The sequence below is a fragment of the Echiichthys vipera genome (genome assembly GCF_963691815.1).
Source record: "Echiichthys vipera genome assembly, chromosome: 8".
Taxonomy (NCBI): Eukaryota; Metazoa; Chordata; class Actinopteri; order Perciformes; family Trachinidae; genus Echiichthys; species Echiichthys vipera.
Window position 1 is genome coordinate 11,912,718 of NC_139833.1, and position 23,395 is coordinate 11,936,112.

General features: G+C 40.8%; 3 protein-coding genes across 3 annotated transcripts; 2 read left to right on the forward strand and 1 right to left on the reverse strand.

Annotated features, from left to right (window-relative positions):
* Positions 1–971: 971 nt before the first annotated feature.
* On the forward strand, positions 972–6,732 carry c1r (complement component 1, r subcomponent; the record flags this gene model as incomplete). The annotated part of the gene is made up of 13 exons (XM_083917805.1): positions 972–997; positions 1,343–1,556; positions 2,449–2,632; positions 2,708–2,848; positions 3,258–3,463; positions 3,639–3,786; positions 4,460–4,578; positions 4,696–4,774; positions 4,900–5,034; positions 5,550–5,624; positions 5,750–5,955; positions 6,041–6,255; positions 6,366–6,732. The coding sequence occupies 13 exons, from the start codon at positions 972–974 to the stop codon at positions 6,730–6,732; spliced, it is 2,115 nt and encodes a 704-aa protein (XP_083773931.1).
* Positions 6,733–10,258: 3,526 nt separating this feature from the next.
* tapbpl (TAP binding protein like) lies at positions 10,259–15,738 on the forward strand. Its single transcript, XM_083919234.1, has 8 exons — positions 10,259–10,552; positions 11,244–11,456; positions 11,545–11,814; positions 11,920–12,120; positions 13,007–13,171; positions 13,253–13,356; positions 14,585–14,810; positions 15,254–15,738. The coding sequence occupies exons 1-8, from the start codon at positions 10,501–10,503 to the stop codon at positions 15,319–15,321; spliced, it is 1,299 nt and encodes a 432-aa protein (XP_083775360.1). The 5' UTR covers positions 10,259–10,500; the 3' UTR covers positions 15,322–15,738.
* Positions 15,739–15,932: 194 nt separating this feature from the next.
* vamp1b (vesicle associated membrane protein 1b) lies at positions 15,933–21,516 on the reverse strand. Its single transcript, XM_083919235.1, has 5 exons — positions 20,730–21,516; positions 19,631–19,769; positions 19,135–19,293; positions 18,691–18,742; positions 15,933–17,889 (listed from the first exon to the last, which is right to left on the reverse strand). Coding segments are annotated over exons 1-5 (369 nt in total). The 5' UTR covers positions 20,732–21,516; the 3' UTR covers positions 15,933–17,872.
* Positions 21,517–23,395: the final 1,879 nt, after the last annotated feature.

Sequence of the window (23,395 nt, forward strand, 5' to 3'; positions counted from 1 at the left end):
TTATTGTATATATTTATCAATAGTACAGCTGAAGATTGACTGGAAATGGAGGAGAGGGGATGACATGCAGAAAAGTGCTGCAGGTTGGAGCCAAACGGGTCTGCAGCAAGGACTTTTAGCCTCTGTATATGAAGTGCCTGCTCAAACCTATAATAATATTCTGTATTTCTAGCTTTTCATCTTCAGATACACAGAAAAACATGTTTGTTTTTTTCAGGGGCATCCACACGCATAATTATTTAATCATTTATACATTTGTCCTTCACAAAGCACAAGGAATACAAATGCTTTTGACTGATTTCACGTTTTAAAACGCAAAACAATTCAGCTGTAACAGTTAAGGAAATTTATATATGTGGACTGAAAACATAGTCATCCACAGCCTGGAAGAGCACATGAGAAATGTTCATGGACAACCATACATCAAGTTACATATAATTTGCTCTATTTTTGTTATTAAACCACAGTGACATGGTCTCAGTCTGACGTTGCTTTATAGGCAAAAAGTACAATGTGCTCAAGTTACCTCTGTGCTAACTAAAAGGGCCTTCTATGTATGAGGATGCAGTAAACTGTCTAATAGCTCCCTCTAGTGATAGAATGAGGTTAATGGGTGAATGCACCACAGTTTGAAACAGTATGGGATCTGATTGCTAAAATCCAAATCAGCAGTTTATAGTAATCTTTTGTAATAAAAATACATTTGCATCTTATTGGAGGTGTCTACTCCACAAGATCTTCCTAATTTTTAGAGGAATTATTTCCAGCATCAAACCTGTTTTTCTATAATTCAAGGTCAAGTGTTCATCCGATTTTGCCAAGACAAACAAGGCATATTCCTGGCATTAACACAGTGAGTTGCTAAACACAGGAAAAAGCAGACTTTGTGTCATTAATGTTTCACTTGTATGAGACATTTGCGCCTGCAACAGGGGATCACTTCACTCACGGATACAGCAGATAATCCAAAGATGGGGTTGACCTCCTTTATCATCTTGTAAGTTTGGATGGAATTTTTTAACCCATTTTTATGTTGTGCTTAAAATGTTTATGCCATGAATTTCCAGCTTGATAACAAAATTCGTTGCACATAATTCTATGATTGTGGAGTGACCTCTTATCAGTGTGTGTTACAACCAATATTACAGATGAGCAGTGTTTTATAGGTTGACAGCGATCTGTTTGTTTGCAATATATAAAGCCACGACAATATTACACGGTTGCAACAGCTGATTGTGTCACTGTGTGTTTATTCTTTTTCTGTTTGCATCAACTTTGGACCAGCAGTTCAGATGACCCCAAACTGATAAACAGAGCGAACTCTGTCTTTGCATCTTCACAGGTTTTTGTATGTGTCAATGTGTGAGTGCCGGAGGCTGCCGGAACCAGAGCCTCTTATGTACGGGACGGTCCAGTCCCCCTCGTATCCACAGCCTTACTCTCCCAACCTGCAGGAGCAGTGGGACCTCAGTGTGCCCGAGGGATACCAGATCCGACTCACCTTCACACACCTGGACATTGAAGCTTCTGGAGGCTGCTATTACGACGCCCTAACAGTCAGAGCCATATTTCAACACACATGAAATCCCAAACAAAAGACCAGTTTTGTTGTGTTTGAGTCCTGAACTAAAGTATACCACGAGTGCCAGTTTTGACAACCTGTTTCAGGCTTGAATAGTGATGACTTTACCACTTTCTTTACCAACTGCGTACATACATCGCCACGTTTTGCCTAAGTTTACCTAACTACACAATGGGGTAAAAGACCTCTGTTTTTCTCCTTGCAGTAGTCTCTACTTGGTAGGGAGCCACATGTCATCATTTTGGGCTTTTTTTTGGAGGTTTTGTCTTGCTTGGGTATCAGTGGCTTCAATGGGGGCTCCCCTTCAAGTCTTAGCAACACAATCATGCCTAGGCAAAAAAGCTAATTTCCCGTATAGTGGTGTCATAAAAGGTAATTGAAGCACTTTTTTGTTTTGGCCCTTGCTGGCCACAGTTTACCACATCAAACTCAAATGGCATTTTGAGTCCATGCAACAAGTTATAAACACAACATTGGCGTTTTAGATAAGCCAAATTTGTTGTACTTTTGGCAGACAGATGCATGTTTTTCCAATATTCCCTTTGGTTTTAGCTGTGTTTTGGTCTCCTGGTGGGAGTATCTGCCTCTTTAGCTGCTAAAGTTCATTAGTTGCTAATTGTGTGCCATTTGATGCTAGGTTACGGGTTACCAGAACTGGTGCTGTTGAAACATATGTTGTTCATATAAATAGTCATTTCATCCATTGTTAATACGAAAGTATCAATTATAGCAGCTTTAAGTAATGAGAATGACTTGAGACTCAGACTCAAATTCAAACATAGAAGACTTGAGATGCGACTTTGGCTCAAGGTTTGGTCCGTCTATTTATATGTGATTAAGATTGTATTTCCTCTGTGATCCTTCAGGTGCTCTCTGATACAAAGATCCTGGGGAAGTTTTGTGGCCATGAGAACTCGGCTGATGGGCATCACCCCGGCAACCAGCCCATCTTGTCTCCAGGCAACAGACTCACCCTCATATTCCAGACGGACGACAACAACCCAGAACGCCACCAGAATGTGGGCTTCTCTGCTCATTACCAGGCAAAAGGTAGCACTTATCCATCTTCTGTCACTTCCACCACTGAAACACCTCCCACTAACTTAACGTCTCTCGCGTCATCAGACATAGATGAGTGTTCTGCACCAGAACCTGAAGATGGCTCAGGTCCACTCTGCTCTCAGATCTGCCTCAACACCCTTGGCTCATACCTCTGCTCCTGTCACCACGGCTACGAGCTTCGCCCAGACCAGCGCAGCTGTGTGTGTAAGTAATGTACAGATACACACTTGTATGAGTATGTTTTAGGGATGTGGAGGAGGTGGGAACAATGTTCAGTCGAACTGCTCTCACTCAGTTTTAAACTACTTGAAGCAAAACCCAGAATTTATTTCAGTCAGGGATACTTGTCAAAGAACTGACCATTTATGACAAAAGGTTATTTATTTGTTTCATTTACTTTGGCAGAAAAGACAACGCTCTTTGAGGGAGCTCTCAAAGAATCTAAGCAGCCACGAGTCTGCTACAACCAATCCATGCTTAAACATGTACACCTGTATGAAAATGATTGGAAGTTGCTAGTGAGTTACTAGTAGCTAAGCAGCTGACAAATGAGCCATTGATGGTGAAACACCTGATTGAATTTAACCAGAATGTCTCTTTTCTGATTTCCCAGTATCCTGTGGTGGAGGTATATTTGATGAGCCAGAGGGACATCTGTTCAGTCCAGGATACCCTAACCCCCCACCTCAAGCTGTGTTCTGTCAGTACATTATTTCTGTAGAGTCTGGCTTCACTGTCGCTCTTAACTTCACTGACAACTTCCACATCGAGAGCATGGACACTGAGGAAGGCCCGAGCTGTCTCCATCACTGGTTGCAGGTAACGACAAACAGCTTCCATACACTCTATATGGAAATAAACAGAGCACTTAACAGATACGTTATACAATAAATGAGCTCTCTCTCTCTCTCTCTCTCTCTCTCTCTCTCTCTCTCTCTCTCTCTCTCTCTCTCTCTCTCTCTCTCTCTCTCTCTCTCCCTCTCTCTTTTAAAAGGTGACTATCCCAGAAAGAGAGCCCATGAAGCTGTGTGGTGGGAAGAGTCCCGGTCTGATAGTCACAAACTCCAGCACTGTCAGACTGGACTACCACACTGATGATGGAGGCCTGAGCAAAGGCTGGAGCCTGGACTACAGCACATACAGTGAGCGAGAGAGGAATGAAAGAAATAAGCCAATGAGCAACTGAAGCAATTCTTACCCCTTGCATGTCTCAGTTAGAGCACTCAGCCATTCCCTCCATAGTCCCACCCTCTTCCCCCTGTCTGACCTCTGATGCTCCCTCCTCCCCGACACGTGCGTTGAGAGAAATGCTGCCTTCAAGTGCCATGGAAAGTCTGAAGTTTCGGACCTCCAACTAGGCAAAGTGCACTGGGATGCCTGTTAAAGTGGAACCTTCTACTATCAAATTTTGGGGAGATCGAACTACCCCAAATTCGCTGGTAGGAGGTTTCACTTTAACAGGCGTCCCAGTGCACTTTGCCTAGTTGGAGGTCCGAAACTTCAGACTTTCCATGGCACTTGAAGGCAGCATGAGCAGTGCAAGTGAAATGGAGCAATGGATGAATAAAACCATTGGTCAGACTTTTATCAGAAATATATGAGAATTAAATATGTTTGAGTTTCAACACCTGGTGGATTTCTTTTACATTTAAGTGTTTCAAGCGTCAAAATGCCAGAAAGTAAGAACAGCTTTAAATGAGTGTCAAAACACTGAGTGAAATACATCTTCCGCCATCCTGCCTTACTGCAACTGACAGTTGAGTAACTTGTATATGCAGTTGATGTTTGATGTCTGCTTGTCCGTGGTGTTTCCAGGAGTGAAGTGTCCATTTCCCGGTAATGTAGCCAAAGGCAGGGTCACTCCTATATTGACCGAATATTTCTACAGAGACTACATCTTTGTGCGCTGTGACCAAGGATACAAGCTGATGATGGTCAGAGGAAGCTTCACTTTTTTCTACAATTACTAATAAAAACTTCTATATTTCTCATTGTTTGCAAAAAAAAAACGTCAGCTGATGTTTTATCAGTTTCCCGCTTTTCTCTGTCAGGATGGAGAAGAGATCGAGGGTTTCTCTACCATGTGTCAGAGCAATAGACAGTGGCACCTCCCGCTGCCAGAATGCCACAGTATGTTGTCTTTAAGCTCAGAAAATGTGAAATATTTTAATTCAACCACAAATAGTGTCTTCTTGATCAATGTCATGATCAGTCTACTGGCAAAATATTAATGTTTTTGTTTTGTTCTTCTGCAGTACTTGATTGTGGAGAACCTGAACCGTTGCTGAATGGAGGGGTGACCTTCTTGTCCGGCTTTCAGAATCAGTACCGTTCTGTTGTTCAGTATCACTGTAATGAACCATTTTACTCTCTCCTTGGGGGCCTAAATGGTAAAGTATTAACATATAGTATTCTACAATATAGTTTAAGACTTTTGCTACCATTCATACCAGCCAATGGTTTCCATTAGCATACTCTTGAAACTTACATGAAACTACATTATCATTTTATGTCACTGCAGTTTAGAGCAGACTGATTTCCCCACTGCATTGCCTCTAACCAGTAAAGCACATTTAGTTACATATTAACTTAAAATAAGATTTTATTGTGTGTTAATGGCTTTTCAATAGACACGTGAAAACCAATGGAAGCCTGCACTTGAAACAAAAAATACAATTAAAACGCATAAACGTGTAATCTTTTTTAAAGCACCATACGAGTTAAATGGTTCGCTGATGGTAACACGATTTGTTGTAAATAGGCTGCAAAGCTACTGGTGCTCAAACAAAAACTTAACCTCCAAGCATCACCTGTAACCACACCCAGTGATTTCACAGTGTGCTGACACACCCGTAGTGCACTTTTACATCACTCACCGTTGTTTTTCTTCTACTCTGCTGTACAGTTGTCTTCACCTGTGAAGCCGATAGAAAGTGGAGATCCAACAGCGATGTTGTTATCAGACCAACGTGCATACCAGGTATTGCTTTTCATCACAACAATAAAATCCTGCAAAATCTAATGTACATTTAAATCAAGAATGTTCTTCTTCAGTTGGAAGTCTGTCAAACCTTATAAATAACTTTGCTTCTTCATCCCATCAAGTTTGTGGCCAGCCCACAAAACTCATCTCTGCCTATCAGAGGATCATTGGAGGACAGGAAGCTCCAGAAAACACCATTCCCTGGCAAGTGCTACTGGCCACAGATGGAGGAAGAGGTGGAGGCATGGTGATTGGGGACCGCTGGATTATGACTGCAGCTCACGTCGTAAAATATAATGGAAAACCAGCATCGAGCGAGACTATAAGGGTAAGTTTTCTACAGGAGTCATCTGCATGCCCATTGTCGCCATGTTTCTGAATCTAGATGTCCCCCTCTGGTGTTGATTTTTCAGATTTACATGGGACGTACTGATGTTAAAACTCTACACGAATCTCCTTTGTTGGCTGCCTCAATCCACATTCACCCTGAATACGACCTCTCCAACAGTCTAGACTACAACAATGACATTGCTTTGATCAAACTGCATGACCCGATCACATTCAACTCATCCGTTATGCCAATATGTTTGCCATCAGAGGGAGTCACATACGAAACTGGCGTGATGGGGTAAAAAAACAACTGAGAGTTTTCTTTTTATATATTGTATTTATATTATCTGCTTTTAGTATTGTGAATCATTTCTACCTTGTATTTAAATCTGTAATTCTTTTTTTCAGACTGGTGTCAGGATTTGGCCTCACAGACTCTGGCGACCGGCAGATTTTAACAAATAAGCTGAAGTATGTGCAACTCCCTCTGGTGGATCACGAGACATGCAGCCGTTCAATCACTTTGGCGAAGAGGACAAAAGAAGATGTACCAAATCTGACAAATAACATGTTCTGTGCTGGAGTCCCTGAAGGTGGGAAGGACTCCTGTCAGGGTGACAGTGGAAGCCCCTACGCCCTGACAAATGACGGACGGTTCTGGGCTGCTGGGATTGTCAGCTGGGGTGTTGACTGCGGGAAGCGGGGAACATATGGAGTCTATACCAGAGTCACCAACTACAGGGACTGGATCAACAACACTATGCAGGAGAACTGAAATTCAAGTAATTCAAAAACAACTACAATAAAATAACACTCTCTGAACAGCGGTTAATACATAGTGTCACAAAAAAGGCTTTGAGGTCATTGTTAATCTTCCGGCTGATGATAAAATGATCAACTGTAATCATGATTACAACCATTTAATAACTTCATGACATTTTTGAATGACACTGATCGTCAAGTCATGGCACTGTATTTGAATCTCCAAAAATAATGTTTTGAATAAAGTGACATAATACAGATTTAAATGTGCCTTTTCATGCATGTATCTCAGATTAACACACATATATATAAAAAACAGACCGTATTTCTCCTGAATTAGCTTCTCTGCACTGGCTCCCCTGTAAAATCTAGAATAAAATTTAAAATCCTTCTCCTCACCTACAAAGCTCTTAATGGTCAGGCACCATCATTTCTTAAGGAGCTCATAGTACCTTAATACCCCACTACAACTCTGCGCTCTCAGAATGCAGGGTCACTTGTGTTTCCTAGAGTCTCCGAAGGTAAAATAGGAGGCAGAGCCTTCAGTTAGCAGGCTCTTCTCCTGTGGAACCAACTCCCAGCTTTGGTTTGGTTCAGCAGACACCGTCCCCACATTTAAAAGTAGACTTAGATTCCTTAGCTGTGCTTGTTTCTACTATTCTGCTATATCAACTACCATAACATATAAGTCATATTTACATTACTATAGATATTATTATAGTTACTGTTGCTCTTTGGTTGCTTGCATTTCTGGAAGTGTGTCTGTCTCTCTGTCTTCGTGTCTGTCCTTGTCTCTCTCTCTGTCCATCTGTCCGTCTTTTCTCTCTTTCTCTCTCCTTTTCTTCCTCCCCAACCGGTCAAGACAGACGGCCGTCCTCCACAGAGCTGGGTCTGTCCAGCGTTCCTGCCTGTTATAGGGAAGGTTTTCGTTGCCACCGTACTCTACGGGGGAATTGTTGGGTCTATGTAAATCATAAATAAGTCATTGAGTGTGGTCTTTACCTACTGTGTAAAGTGTCCTGAGATAACGTTTCTTATGATTCAGCACTATAAATAAAATAAAATTGAATTGAATTGAATTGAAACTTAAAACTTTGAAAAAGCTTATAGTTAGGCCCAACTCAGGTTTGCCTTGGACCACCTCTAAGCTATGCTGTTATAGGCCTGGTCTGCTGGGGAACTTCCACGACACTCAGAGCTTCTCTCTCCTCTCTCCCTCTCTGTCTCTCTCTCCATCTGTATCCCATTAATGTATGTTACTAACTTAACTTCTTCCCCGGAGTCCTAGTGCTTTTTCATCTTACAGGTTTTCTTCGGATCATGGTTGCACTGGCTGCTGCATTGGTCCTGCTTGATGCCTCCTGCTACTATTATAACTACTACTGTCTTCATCATAATTATTCACATTTTCTATTATTATCATAGCTGAAGTTATTGTGGTTGCTGTGTATCTCTCTCTCTCTATCTCTCTCTCTCTCTCTCTCTCTCTCTTCCTCTCTTATCTCTCTCTCTATCTCTCTCTGTCTCTCTACCCTCCCTCTCCCCCATACTCAAAATTGAGAGACAGATGGCCGCCCACCATAGAGTCTACGGTCTGCCCAATGCTCCTGCCTGGTAAAAGGAAGCTATTCGTTGACACTGCTGCCAATGTTGGGGTTTTAAGGTCTCTGTAAATCATAGGGTGCACTCTAGACCCACTCCTTATGGAAAGTGTCCTGAGATAACTTTGATTTCACATGTTTTCCTCAGGTAAAGATGATGGTATCCACTTCAACTTCCTCTCACCAACTTGGTATTTGACAGTCACTGTAATACCTTGCACTATATGATTGTTTATTGCCATCAATTACTTACTCACCATTTTTCTAGTTTTCATTATTTACTCTCTTCTTCTTACATCCACATTTATTTTTGTCAAGGCAAACAAATCCTGGAAAAATACTACAAACCAAAGTCTGTGTGACATTAATGGTCCATTTCAGTGCAGGACATTTTGCCTAAAATGCCGGTCACATAGAGATAAATGTATTGCAGACATGGGGTGGACCAACTGTCTTATATGGTAAGCTTGGTCAGGAACCCTTTTACCTTCATGTTGCATGTTTTAGTCACGTTTCCAATCAGAAACAAGCTTTGAATCTACTGATTTACTCTGCACATGCTTAGTTTAGTAGCACCCTGTGGCAGACAGCCAAGTTTAAAAATAATTTATTTTGTGATAGCATTGCCTGTTTTGTAGTGAGATTCATGAAACTTAAAGCTATTCTTACCTTTCTGGCATGTCTCCCTGCTCTTCCCTCGAAAGTCCCACCCTCTTCCCCCTGCCTGACATCTGATGCCCCCTTCAGCCTGACACGTGCGGTAAAGAGGAGAAATACTGTGTTCCAGTGTCATGCGAAGTTCGAAGTTGAGGACCTCCAACTAAGACCTTGTCCACAGGAACACGAGTATTTTTGAAACCAAACTTTTATGGCCCCCGGTTTAAAAAAAAATCCTGTCCACACCACTGGTGTCTTAAAAAATATGTCCGTCTGCATGAAACTGCAAAATCTGCCTCCATCCGCTGGTCATGTCTAGAGTACTCCACAAGTCTCCATGGATACAACTTACTGTTTACCATCGCACAGTGTTATGTCAAACAATGTCGACAAGAAATAGCGGTTTTCATTGGTTTTCCTGTCCACACATGACTTCTGAAACCGGACTTTTCGAAAAAATTCACCCTGGACTCCGATTACAAAAAACTCCAGTTTCAGGAGCCCACAACTGTGGTTACATGTGGATGAAAGGCCAAACCTTGCAGAGAAACACACGGTTTCAAAAATACCCGCGTTCGTATGGACGGCCCCTAAGAAGAAGGGTAGGAGATTTCGGGGTAGATTGATCTCCCTTGAATTCAAAAGAAGGAAGTTCCACTTTAACAGGCATTACAGTGCACTTTGCCTAGTTGGAGGTCCGAAACTTTTATTTGGTCTGAATAAAATGATTCGTCAGACTTTTATCGGAACAATATGAGAATTGAATATTGTTAAGTTTCAGTACCTGGTGGATTTCTTTTACATTTAAGTGCACCATACGCATTAGGGGCATTTTAAGGTTACAAAAATCCAAAACTTGTCAGAGCTCTTTATGTTGAAGAGAGGTAAAAAGTGGACATAACTAAACGGGTCTGAAATGTGTTTATACTGTATACTTAGTGTGATTTATTCTGCTCTCTGGAATTTTATTGTGTATTTGTATTGCAACTGGCTGAATTTTTGATGAATAATAAAAACACACAGAGACACCAATGATCCTATGTCTAAAGTAATTTAGTTGTTGAATAAACATCAATATTCAATATCTATATCTAATTCAATAGCCTACATAACAAACGACCGAGTGATTTAAGTGAAATACGGACATCGGTGCTTGTTTCCATGGTGATGACCCGTTCCCTGCTGCGCTCTGATTGGTCCATCGTGTCTACTCATTCTGCTTTCACTTTCGCACTTCACTGGTGCGTTATGCGCATGCGCCAGACAGCGACGCAGGCTCACAGCTCCAGTACCACATCAAGAGTTTAGTATTGGGCTATATTGTGTTGAGTTTATGAGTTTATTATTATGCACATTATCGGTGGGATGAAGGAAAGGCTGCAACCGAAGCGATGCAGTGAGCTGTCATTAGTTGTTGAAATCAAAAGTGAAAGTGCGGAGGTGCTTTTTGTGTTCCGTTTCACTTTGTTTTAGGCTCTTAAACTGTTATATTTAGTTATCTATTTAAACGGAAACAGGGCTCCATGATGATTATTAAAGTCATTTTGTTTGGATACTTCCTGACGTGCGTTTGTGGTAAGAGCATTGATCCTGGCATGTTGATGCAGCACTGAATGATGAATGACACACAAACGTAGAAGTTGTAATAAATGAACCTACACTTTAATGTCAAGCTCAGAAATTTTTAGAGAAGTATTCATTTCACAATGTCTAATGGAGCATATTTCGACTGTGAATCCCTGGGAAGTTTCCTGTAAAGAGCTTACTAATTTACACTTATTATAAAATACAGTACACTTCCAATTGATTACAGGAACACGAAGTTTATCTCATGGCAAATTAACGGTTCAACACGTATAAATACATTTTTCAATAGTAAATGAATGAATATTTACTTGGGTTTGAATGGAGCTGTTTGTGAAGTAAATTCCTCTGGACACCAACATGTGGTTTGTAGATTTAACACAACAAAACAAACTAAAATACGTCTTTATTTGCCTTATTAACAAATAATGTGTTCCAGGAAACTTTCAAGACATTATTAGGAAATAATGGGACCATAAAAGAAAGCCTTATTCATATTTGTTTAATAGAAGTCTTCTGGTAGACTATTTGTTTGCCTGATTATGTAAAAAATTGTAAACTTTTAATTAAAGTTAAAAGTGGTTAGTTGTCACAGTTTTACTGTAGTCGCAACATGAGACTAATTTTTTCCAGATGATGAATGAAGATGTTCAGGAAGACTTTGATTTGTTTTGTGTCTCAGGTGATGGGGTTGCAGATGTGGTACTTTCCTGCACCTTGGTGGAGGAGGGAGTCGGACTGGGTGGAATGGGAGGTGGCGCTCTCTTCTCACGGACTCCAGCCACTCTTGTCTTAAGAGACGTCGCAGGGGCTCCTGGCGAATCGCTCGAGACACTCACTCCGTTTGTGGCGCCTTCAATCCCTGACCCAGATGCCATCCTGTTGGAAGCCAGAGGTTTTCACTGCCTTCTCTACGTATAAAGTCTGGTGTTATGTAAGCACAACCTTGTGTTGAACTTCTATCTCTCATCTCTCTGTGCCAGTGTCGTCACCTGAGATCCCCAATGCACATGTGTTGCTCCATGCAGACTGCAATGAGCAGGAGGTGATGTGCGAAATAAGTCGCTACTCTCCTCGTGGACCCCAGGAAAGTTCAGAACCATCTTATTTCATGGTGTCTCTTAATGTGGAGGGAAGTGAGTTCAGCACCTCGTTGGTTCTGCAGACTTTGGCGGTGGAGAAGAATCAGTCGACCCTCATGCAAAACAAACTGGGTCTGCCTCTCAGCCATTCGGGAACTCTTCTGTCTGAGGGTGAGATCCAGACTTTGTTCACATTTCATCTTTTTATTGAATTGTTTCCATAAATACCATCATACTCACTACTTTTTCCTGGTGTCCTTGCTTTCTGTCCCTCAGTGATATTCCTGGTGTTTTCCCAAATAAAGTCAGTAACTGCGCCTCTGAGAGGTGATGTTCTCCTTAGCTGTGGCTTCAAACAGCAGGAGATACCCTTAGCGCAGGATGTGGACATTGAATGGCGACTGCAGCACAGGGGAAAAGGGTGGAAAGTGTTTGAAATGAAGACGAGGCTGGATGATGCTGAAGGAAATGCAGTGGGTAAGTGCTGTGTGAACAGGTGTGCCCGGCCTCTCCTGGTTAATCCAGGGTCTTTAAGTAGAAGAGTATGGCTCCATGTGGATGTTATAATAATAATAATAATAATAATGATATTAATAAAAAGAAGAAGAATCTTATAGTTTAACTACATTTTTTTTAACAACTAAAACTGCTCAAAATAACACCAGACCTCTGCAGTAGCTTGGTAAGAGTCCTTACACATTAACCTAAGCATCAATGGGCTCCTTCCTTTTGCATTGCATTGGGTATTCGACTTGAATGGACTTTACTACGAAAGGAGCTGGTACAGGGGCCAGTTGGTAAGTCTTTCAAAATAATCTTTTAATAAATTCTAGGTCCGTGAACTACATTGTTTTTTGCTTTGTTTTATGTGTAGGGTTCTAATCATGCTAATGCAGAGGTTTGGTGTTATTTTAGCAGTTTTAGTGGTTAAAAAAAGCTGTTTTAAGGACTTCACCGCACTGCCCCGAGCTAATCAGTGTTAGCCATGTCCGGCTGTTTGAGACTCTCCCCGATTTCTCCATTAATAGTTGTTACACGAAAAAAACTGTCTTGATGGCTTATTTGATGTATGTAAGTTCCGAAAACGACCATGGGAAGATTTTGTGCCAGAATTACACTTAAAGTTAATGCATCACAATAAGTAAAAACATTTAAAATTGTGCCGTTTCAAATGTTTCCAATAAATGATCATCAATGACATGAACAGGTGACTGAGACAAATAGAAATTTAATTGCAAAAGTTACATACATACATATACTGTATTATGATTCTATGATATAATAACGCTATCTTAGTATGATCAAAAGCTCCAGAACAAACAAGAGAGTGGACCTTAATCCTTGTTTAATTTTCTGACCTCAGTGCACGCAGAAAGGCAGGGATCAAGCATGGATGCTGCCCAGGTTGTTGAGGGTAACGCCTCAATGACTCTGACCAAGCTGAAGGTTGCGGACGAGGGGACCTACATCTGCACTGTCAGTGTTGGCCCTTTCGATGCCCAGCAGGTCATTCGACTCCGCATCATTCGTAAGTTTCACCCACAATCTCTCAGTTCAGAATCATCCACAGAATGTCTTTCATTTCTTCCTCTGTTTCTCTTTGTTTCAGAACCACCTCATGTTTCACTGTCAGAGGAGAAGCTGGTTTTGAAGACAGCGTCACCCCAAACGCTGAGCTGCCACTGCACTAAATACTATCCACTGGATGTTCAGGTCTGTAACTAGTATGTTCTTGTTGTTCTATGTTATTCGTTCTCTAGGCATAACATCCCAGTCTATTAATATATTGATGACAACACAAAGTCTGAGTGGATCATACAAGTAAAGGAAATGCGTTAACCTGCCTGACTATCCCCCGGTATTAGTGTTGCGCCCGTTGTTTATCCATAATGAAACTCCAACTTGAAATCCAAAGGTTACTGATGCACCATAGGGATATAATGTACACAGGTTAAATATTCCTAATGCCTCTCTTGCTCTGGTAAAAATTTGTAGACCATCCCAAGTGTATGCTGGTCGTACTAGGGCTGGGTATTGCCTGCAACCTCAAGATACAATACGATACGTATCACAATACAGAGGCCACGATACTAAACTTATTGCATTACATGTAGATTTTAAATAATGACCATGTGATACCACTGATTTCTCGATTTGGATATAAAAGAGATTCTCAGAACTAATGCTGCAAGTTGTAAACCTGGTGCAGTATTAAAAATATTAATAATTACATTTACATCAGGAGTAAACTGGACAGGCTCTACAGTCAGTGAGTATTGAGTGACATTTTTATTGAGAGATCTTGAGGTCAGAGGACAAGGGACTCCTTTTCAAAATGGCCATGAAGAAGAATTACTTTAATAATCCCGCAAGGGGAAATTCATTTTTTTCACTCTGTTATTATACACGTGACACACACACAGGCCCGAAATACAAAATTTAGCCTAACTTTGGAACGTTATTTAGCCCCGACAACTTAGCATGATATGGTTGGTACCAATGGATTCCTTTGGTCTTCTAGTTTCATATGATGCCAGGATCATTTTTTAGATTAATTGATATCGGATCATTCAAATGAAAATCAATTTGAATCGAAAAAAAATTTTTTCTCTGTACCCAGTCTTAGGTCCTACCTAAAAACCTGAGGAGCCTTTTATTTGTGCCCAATAACATCAAAAATAAATAAATTTACCAACACCTAGCAAAATTGAGTTAAGTAAACAAAGAACTAGCAACAAAAAAAGAAAACTAGTCTAACTGAAGCAAATATCTTCTGAAATCAAACACTTAAAACAAATCCTTATGATTATTAATAAAACTAATTTGATGAAACTAGAATATGCATTTACATTTGTTCAGTCTTTTACATTTAGGTGAATCTCAGAGAAACTGTGCTGGTGAAGAAACATGCTGATAGTGCTGGTTGATGATTGCCTTTCAGATGGAGTGGTTATCCCTCTCTCCTACAGACACAGAGCCCACAGTGTTTCCAGATCAGGGCTCTCTGTCCAGCCATCGGCAGCATGGTGATGGGACGTATTCCCTGTCATCTCACCTCACTGTGCCCTCCAATGTTTCCCCTGGAACCAAAATCACCTGCAGGGTGACCCACCAAGCCCTGGACGCTCCTCTCTCTGTCAGTCTGGTGGTAGAAAGTCCAGAACAAGGTATACATATGTGACTGTTGTTTGTTGTTTAAGGAGCAGTTTGACATTTTGGGGATATATATATATATTTTTTTAGCTCAGAAGATCAAAACCAGTCTTATGTCTGTACCTTAAATATAAAGCTACAGCCATCAGCCAGTTAGCTTAGCTTGGCAGAAAGACTGGAAAGAAGGAAACCCAGTCTTGTAAATGTAACCAAGTCTTTGTACCAGCATCTTTGAAGCTCACCAATTAACATGTTTCATCTTGTTTCTACAAAAACTGAAGTATAACATCAACATATAAGAGTGGGGTATAAATGGAAAGATAGAAATGTATTTTTCACATTACATTAAAACTTTTAATGTCTTGAAATTGTTGATTTGCATTAGTGTACTGTATCTTGTGCTTACTGTTAACCCCGTATACAATCCTAACTGTTCTCTGTCTCTTTCACTCTGAAGGTTCCTATTGGTGGGTTCTGGGTTTCCTGATCATCACCGCGCTTTTCTTCTACCAGGTCATGCGATAAGTTAGTACTGTATGTAGTTATTAGCAGATCATTTTGACTTGAAACTGAGCCCAGAGAGACTTCCTGTGTGTCATTTGTGAGTCTGGAAGATATAACTGATTTCGTTAGAAGCGATCACTGGTTCTTCAAACGTTTCTAGGCTTCTACTGAACAGAAAAATGCAAAACATCTTGTGTGTGTGGGGGTTATTTTACTAACTTACTGTATAATTAATTAGCTGTATAAATCTGCTGTTGAGTATTGTTTACTTGTGTTAAGTTTCAGTAAGCACAGCGGGTGGAGAGAGGGAAATTTAAATTTTGATTTTAGTTTTCATTTGGTACTCTTTTTTTAAATGTAGCCTATGTTTTATGGATGGCTCACTTGTCTTTTTGTTTGTGATATTCATATTTTTACTCTTTATGTAATTTACTTTTTTGACAATGAAGGATTTAGTGACTCAGAAACATTTCTAAGGTATTTGACGTTATCAGTACCCGTATTTCATCCAGAAAGTGACTGAAGTCTAGAATCTGTTTATTGTAAGCTGGCATCACATGAAGTGGAGGTTTTCTAACAAGGTCTGAATCGGCTCAATGTGTCAAGAGAATATAACAAAGGTCAGCACTCAGTTCTGTTGATGATTTATTTATTGGCATCAGCAAAAGTGGTAAGCATGCATTTGTTTTCTGTTGCATCATCTTACTGCATTTTCACGTTGTAAATCACAAAACGCGTTCTCATATCTGACGTGGTAATTACCTTATAATGTTCTTGCACAATATCATCAGATAATTATAACTAACTGCTACAATTCTGCATCTCAGTTTTATCAACTCTCAAAATCAGTCCGAAGAGAGGAAAATTAGCTTTTCTTTATATTCAATAACCCCCCCAAAAAACCTGAAAGAATTTATAAACACGTTTTTAGGAGCATAATCTGACATTATTGTTCTACCCATACAAGACTACATGTTTTTAACAGTTCACTATAGTAGCAGTTGTTTGCCATCTCTGAATATTATTTTTCTCTCAAAAGCATTTGAAATTAATGAAATTTGGCAAACTCTTGAGCATCATTGCATTGCATAAGCTGTAATTATCAGATCAGAAAGACATAATACACAGGTCGTTTAAACCACTAACAAAAGAAAATGTACAGTCGGCAGTTAGATTCAGAAATGGCAGATACACAGATCACACAAATAGGCAAAACTATGGACACGGTTTGCCATGCAAGTTAGGAACAAACACCTCATTTTGGCCGTTACCATACAGGTGAGTCTGTTTTTATGTGAGTGAGGGGGGGAATGGGAAGGGAGGGCCGGGTGGTTTCTTAATAACGTCCTTTCTCCTGTTTTCCTGCTTTTTGAAGATCAGATCAACTTAAACAACAATCAAACAAACAAACACTTTGTCTGCACAACTTCCAAAACAAGTTGGCATTTGTTCATTAAATGTGATGTCACACATTCATCTGTCTATGGCTGTGACTCTGTCCAAGTCAGAGTTGAGAGACCTTCCTCCGGGTCAGTTCATGTGTACAGTAGATTGTCTGTTAGTGGCGGTTTATCTTGCTGTGCATATCACTATGCCACTTTGCCTAACACTGCCACTATGCTTCCTCCAAAAACCAAGGTAAGATGAAGCGTAGCTATTCAACTACTTTATTGATAATTGCTTATGAGTCCAGAATTTGTTTTATTTATCCACAGAATAAATGTTCATTACTTTCCCCTGAATCACCCCTTCCTTACCTTATACTCTCACACAGTCTCTTTCCCTTTCTCCAATTTCTTTATCTCATTGTTGTTACTGAACGTTGCAGAAAGTTAGGCAGGAAACAAAATGAAAAAGTTACTAATAAAAGCTCATCGGCTAAAATCGGAAAAAGCTACTGGCTACAATGCTTTGGATCACAAAAACACACACACACACACACAAACACGCAAATACAACAAAAATGTCCCTATTCTTAATCTAACATGGTCGTGTGTTAGTAGGTAGCATTGATGGTAGCAGTTGTGAGAGAAGAAGTGTTAGTTAGACATGTCAACATCAACTTACAAATGTAGGACTCTCAAAAAAAGTAATATGAACAAGCTTTGGCGTATCTGGGGTCGAAAGGTCGGCAAACTCTTGTTCAATCTCCCTGCACACATTCACCATCTGTACATTGTACATTTCCCCCCATAGCTCCGTTCAGAGGATTTTGCCCTGTGTGTTCCCATGTCACAAAAAGTTTCCCTCCCCCTCCGTCCCTTCCTTTCTTCCTATTTCACCCCGCCTGCTGCGTCCCTCGATAATACGTTGGGGTGCAGAGACAGGACAGAGTGAGTGAGACTTAAAAACAGTGGAAGAAAGCAACAAGAAGGGAGGGAGAGGGGGACAAAGAGAGCGGAGACACCTATAAACACTACTGTCATGTATAAGTGCAAGATGGTTAAATGGAAGACTGTGAAGAGAGGAAGGAGAGGACGGATAAAAGGGGAGGAGTGGCGCTTGGGTATCTTTTTTTTCTCTTCCCTCTCATATTCGCAAGTCCATATCCATCTGTATTGATGGGCTGAGCTCAGTAGAAGAAGTACACTGCGAAGGAAAGAGAAGGAGAGGAAGTCATTAGTCTAATGGCTCTGGCAATACATCACTTAAAACAACAGGGAGAGACCAGTCCGCTCTTCTTCCTGTATATTGTAGTGTTTACAGGTTTGTTTTTTAACGAAGAACTGTTAAAAAAACAGCATTATAATCATTATTCTACTGTAATAGGATGAACTAGAGAATGCATTTTCCTGCAGAAAATGCATTTGAATGCTGAAAGCTGAAATGCGTTAATGATTTATTCATGTTTAACACGTATAAAACCCTGTTTGTGAGTACAATCAACAATGTTTCAATGACAATTCTTATTTTTTGACAGGATTTGACCCCCTGATCACAAGTCCCACAAATAGTTTAAATCATCAGACACAGAGGCAGATGAAATATTACTTTGAATCATTAATAATTCAAAAATAGCACTAGAAACTGAGGTAAAAGGTAGAAGAAAGGCTGTAGTAGTAACAGCATAATACAATATCAGCAGTAGTTGAACTGGCAACCTTCAGTTCCTCAAGTTATTCATTGGTTTACATTGTAAGAATGTGTTGAGCTTAATATTTTAAAAAGTATACACGCAGGAGAGCAAAGTGCTTTCAGCATTCACACAATAATTGACAATCAGCAGCAGTAAGCAGGCTGTGGTCTTGTTAGAGTAGAAATACAAATGAGTTGGTTTTGTCTCTTACATTTTTTAAATAATCTAATTTTTTAAATAAAAGCCTATAAATAATCCTGTGTGTCAACCAGTTATCCAAACCATATTTGTATTAGTATCAAGATGCAACTTACAGAATAGTATTCCAACCACAATGACTCCAATGATTCCCATCATGATCATCATCTGAAAGGGGAAAACAATAACATTTCCTATAATGGGACTTTTTTTTATAAAGGAATTTACTGAACAACAAAACATCTAGGACATTTGAGTATTTCTAAGTCTGACTCTACAATAACAGACTTCGTTTTCCCATTTCCCCCAGAGCATCTGCTCAGCCTTCCACAGCAGCTCATTAACAGATTAGTGAGCAGAGAGCAGGATCCCCAGAACAGTGTGTTCGCCTCAGCTCACATCAGCATGAACAGTTGTTCCATGCTTTAGAATAAAAGAGCTGAGGATTTTATTCACATGCTCTATCATACTGTATGCACAACATACAAAGAGACTCAGATAACTTTGAGTTTCTTTCACTAACGACAGTAAATTAAATTGAGCCACACTAATGTGCCCACCTTGCAGTTCTTCCACCAGTACTTGTTCTTTAGCTTAGCGGCGCAGCTTTCAAACTGGGAGGCTCCGGCTTGGAGAGCATCCGCTCTGTCATCCAGCTCTGAAAGCTTCTGGTCCCTTTCCAAAACCTTGTCCACATTCACCCGCATGATATCCACCACCTAGCCCATCAGCGAGGATGAGACAGCATTTGGCAGAGGTGAGGAAGAGAGACAAAGGGGGTGACAAGGATGGTTAAAGGCAAGGAAGCTAAATATCATAAATAAGAGTAAATAAGTAGTTTCAATCCATTTAAAACTTCTACATTAGAAATACCAGACATTTCCAGAGGACATAAGACCAACAACAAAGCATTTTACATGACTGCTTGTCTCTGGTCCAGTATAAGCACTGTGCGTATACAGTAAGTCCAGATATTTCATGATTAAACTGCTTTAATATTGACACATTGTTGCAAACTCTGGCTCAGGATTCCTAGTCTGGCCTGGTCAGGCTCACCTCCTCCACTTGGGCCTGTGTTTGCTGTAGCCTGCGGTTGCTGGAGGTATTGGGTGGTCCACCGCCTGGGGCTCCATCTGGGCCAGGGGCTCCTGGAGCACCGGGGGCTCCACCTGGGGCAGCGGCATCTGGGGCAGACCTGAGCAGAAGCACGCAAGAGGAGGATGAAGAGGAACTGTTTTGGTATTTCTGATAACTGATGTGTGCTTATGAAAAAGTGAAGCTAATTTTAGTTAAAGAGGAGGGATAAAGCCACCACATAGCAAAAGGAGAAAACTGCATATTATGCAGGGGGGATGTAGGGTGAGCAATGCAGAAAATAGGATGCAAAGGGTGGTGATTTGAAAGATGCAATGGAGTGAAAGAAAAAATAGGCCACAGATGGGAAGCAAGAATAATGGGAGAGAGGGTTTTGTGGAGAGAAAAAAAGGGAAAGGGGAAGTTCTTGTGATGGATTACAGAGCTGAAGGGGAACTGAGAAGAAAAGGTAAAGATGGAGAGTGATTTGCAGAGGAGGGGAAGGGGTTAATCCAGCAGGGGGAAGAGGGGGTTTAAAACTGAGCAAACAAGCTCCTCGGTGGAGCAGCCGCTGACTGACTGATGGACAGTTTAATATTTAATACAGATCATGACAAACTATTCATTTAGCAGATAAGGAACGTAGATGTCTTAATCTTAATCTGATCCACCAGATATTTGACATGAGCAGGTGATGATGACCTCAGACCCTCTGACCCACAATATGCTGAGTTACAAATTGACTGTCTTTTTAAATCTGCGGTGAAAATGATCTTTTTTCTTCATATTTTCCTTTTCTTTTTACTCAATTTAACTCCACCTAAGGTTTTACAGAGGCAGCAGCAGCAGCAGTCAACCCCTGAATACATAATTTAGTGATGGTGTGACGGAGAATTTTACTTGCGTCAGCAAAATCCATCAAGCTGAAAGAAATCAGTTCAGTTTCAGACCCCCACCGTGGAAAAAAGCACACAAAGAAATAAACGGTTTGAATACATGTGTATATATCCAGAGAAGCTGAACTATTTTTAATGCAGCTATGGTGAAAAGAGCGCAGCGGAAACGCCGCATTAATACTCACATCTTCTATGCAGCTGTTTGAACTGACTCACGGGCAGCGGAGGAGGGGTGAGGGCTGTGAGGTGGAGGGGGAGGGAGGGTCTGAAGAACAACACGAGAAGAAGAAGAAGAAGAAGAAAAAAAACAGCGAGATCGCAGAAATAACAACGAGACGACAATTTCGAGGCACTTGTCCAAACGAAAGTCCGATTTCTTTCAATCAGCAAAGTGATGAAAGTGCCGCACTAACGGTAAACGGAGGCGGAGGGTCTTCTTGGCGCAGTGGAGCCGATCTTCTAGCGATGCATTTATTCTGCAAGTCGTCAGCAAAAGTACCGCAATGTACCGAGGCGCGCAAAACGGAGCGGGCGATAATTCACCGCGTGACTGGAAGTGGAGGAGAGCGAGAGCGAGCTCAGGAGAAAAGTACTTCTAAATTATAATCCATTTAAGAGGGCATCCACGGAGGTTTACAGTCCTGCGGTGCTGCGTGCAGCTTCCTCCGACTGGATGCTGAGTCCCTTTAGAGCTGCTCCTGGATGCTGACACGCAGCACTGATTGGTTGTTTTGGAGTTGTCGCTTCTAAGAGCTACTGGCAAATGCGTGCGATTTTAAAAATTAAGCTTGCAAAAAGTCCAGTCATGAGAAAATCAGTTGTCTGTCTTGGATTTCTGTCACCCCCACCTCTCTCTCTCTCTCTCTCTCTTTCTCTCTCTCTATTTCTCTCTCTCTCTCTATTTCTCGCTGTCTCCCTGCGCTGACGGATGTACGTGCGTCTTGTGGGCAAGTGCGGTAGTTTCGGCCGTGCAAAGTGCTGTGGCACTGTACGGCTGCTGCAATAATGCGTCTCTCCTCCTGTCTTCTCCACTTGGACTCGTAACGACAGTGCGGCACCCCCTCCCTCCCCTTCTCTCTCCCCCCTTCACACTTTGCAGTACTGCAGCTCTCTTTGTCGGATAGGGCGGCAGGACGTCACTGCGGTACAGGATAGGCAGAGTGCAGGGCCGTGTCCACACCTTTAAGACTGGGGTGGCCCACATGACTTATACACTTAAGATCAAAATTAGAGAACAAAGTATTAATAGTTGATTTATTATGAAATATTGTTCTTTTTTTACTGTTCAGAATTTGATAGAATAGCATGTTTTTTTAAATAACCAAGGCACTTCAACAAAAACCTTTATTATTTTGTAAAGAAAATCATCGAGCAAAATTAGAGAACATTAACCATTGTGTCAGAAGAGAAGATTTAAACAATGTTTTCTTAGTGCTATAGGATTAAGAAATGAATAGGAAGTGTAGAGGCCACAGCTTTGAATGACTTCAGCACACCTGCGCCCACAGGACATCACTAGTTTCTCACACTGCTCTGGTTTGATCTGGCTCTGTAGTGGGTTTCCAGAGATTCTCTATGGGGTTTAGATCTGGACTCTGACACTTCCCCCTCCAAATGTAACTGACTTCTTTACACACTTTGGGTTCAGTCTTTCCTCAGTCTGACGCCGAACATAATGTTTTCCCATCAAACCCAAATAAATTGAACTTTAGCGCTGCCATGTCATGGTTACAGGGATGTTTTCTGCAGCAGGAGTTGCTGTTTACAAATACAAATGTAATATAAAGCTTCCATACTTAATTCTTTACAAGGAAAATAACTGGCTAGTTTATGATTTCACAAACATTCAGCAGGCCCTTTTCCTTTTTTATTACATATATGTTCTAATTTATTATCACCAATATATATATATTTAATTTCTACCTTAACAAGCCAAAATCTGGTCTGCTTACTAGAAACCCACTACAAGCCAGTTGATCGTCAACTGTTCCTGACTTCTTATTGCAGTAAGTTATGGTTATAATATTTATTTGTTTACCAGTTAACTAACCCGCTAACTAAATCAGTAAGTAAATGTAATAACATTTCCATCATCAGTTTGCTGCTTATTTGATTAAATGTCACTAACATGTCAGAAAGTAGTAGAAAAAGATCACCAATTATCTATGAAATGAGAATCATCTAGTTTTTGAGATGTTGCATGGGACCTAAAGATTTGGGACATATTGTTTTGTTTAAACTAGTAATCAGCTATGAAAATTATTAAAAAATATTGATTTACTAACTGCTGTTGAATTAAATTCACTACGGTCAGAGAGGAAACACCTGAGCCATGAGCTTTTGTTGCATGACCCAGATCTGAAACTTTATTAGCAAGGGAGGGAAGAGTTGCATATGTGTAACCCAATGTGGAAGTTGTTTATCACCCCCTACATCAAAATATGGATTTGACATTTCTGAAAGGTTGCAGGTGTATATAAAGCATTTAACTAATAAGTAATCTCCTCCAATCTCAGGGAACTATTGTATACAGTATGAGGTCTGTTACAGTTCAGTTGTTTACACACAAAGACACATATTGCTATTTGCAACGCGTTCTCATAACCAGAACACGTACTAACTTCTACGAAAAAGTTCGCACAGAAATTCGTACGAAAAAAGGCCACAGGGTTGGACTCCATGCCATCTAGGTTCTTGTGGGATTCTGCGGAGACCATTACCCCGTGTACTCATATTGTAAACAGGTCAAGGGCACTTTGCCAATAAGCTCAAGATTGCCAGAGTGATTCCGCTTTATAAGAAAGCTGCTGCTCCTTTGCGTTGAAAGGAGCCAGTTGAGGTGGTTCGGGAT

Coding starts and splice junctions, on each gene's coding strand:
- vamp1b (XM_083919235.1), bottom strand. Junction 19,294..19,630: donor CACAGGCCCAAGTGGAGGAG/GTGAGCCTGACC, acceptor CTGATGGGCTAG/GTGGTGGATATCATGCGGGT. Junction 18,743..19,134: donor ACTGGTGGAAGAACTGCAAG/GTGGGCACATTA, acceptor TTCCCCTTTCAG/ATGATGATCATGATGGGAAT.
- tapbpl (XM_083919234.1), top strand. CDS start 10,501: ATGATGATTATTAAAGTCATTTTGTTTGGATACTTCCTGACGTGCGTT. Junction 13,172..13,252: donor CATTCGACTCCGCATCATTC/GTAAGTTTCACC, acceptor TCTTTGTTTCAG/AACCACCTCATGTTTCACTG. Junction 14,811..15,253: donor GGTAGAAAGTCCAGAACAAG/GTATACATATGT, acceptor TTCACTCTGAAG/GTTCCTATTGGTGGGTTCTG.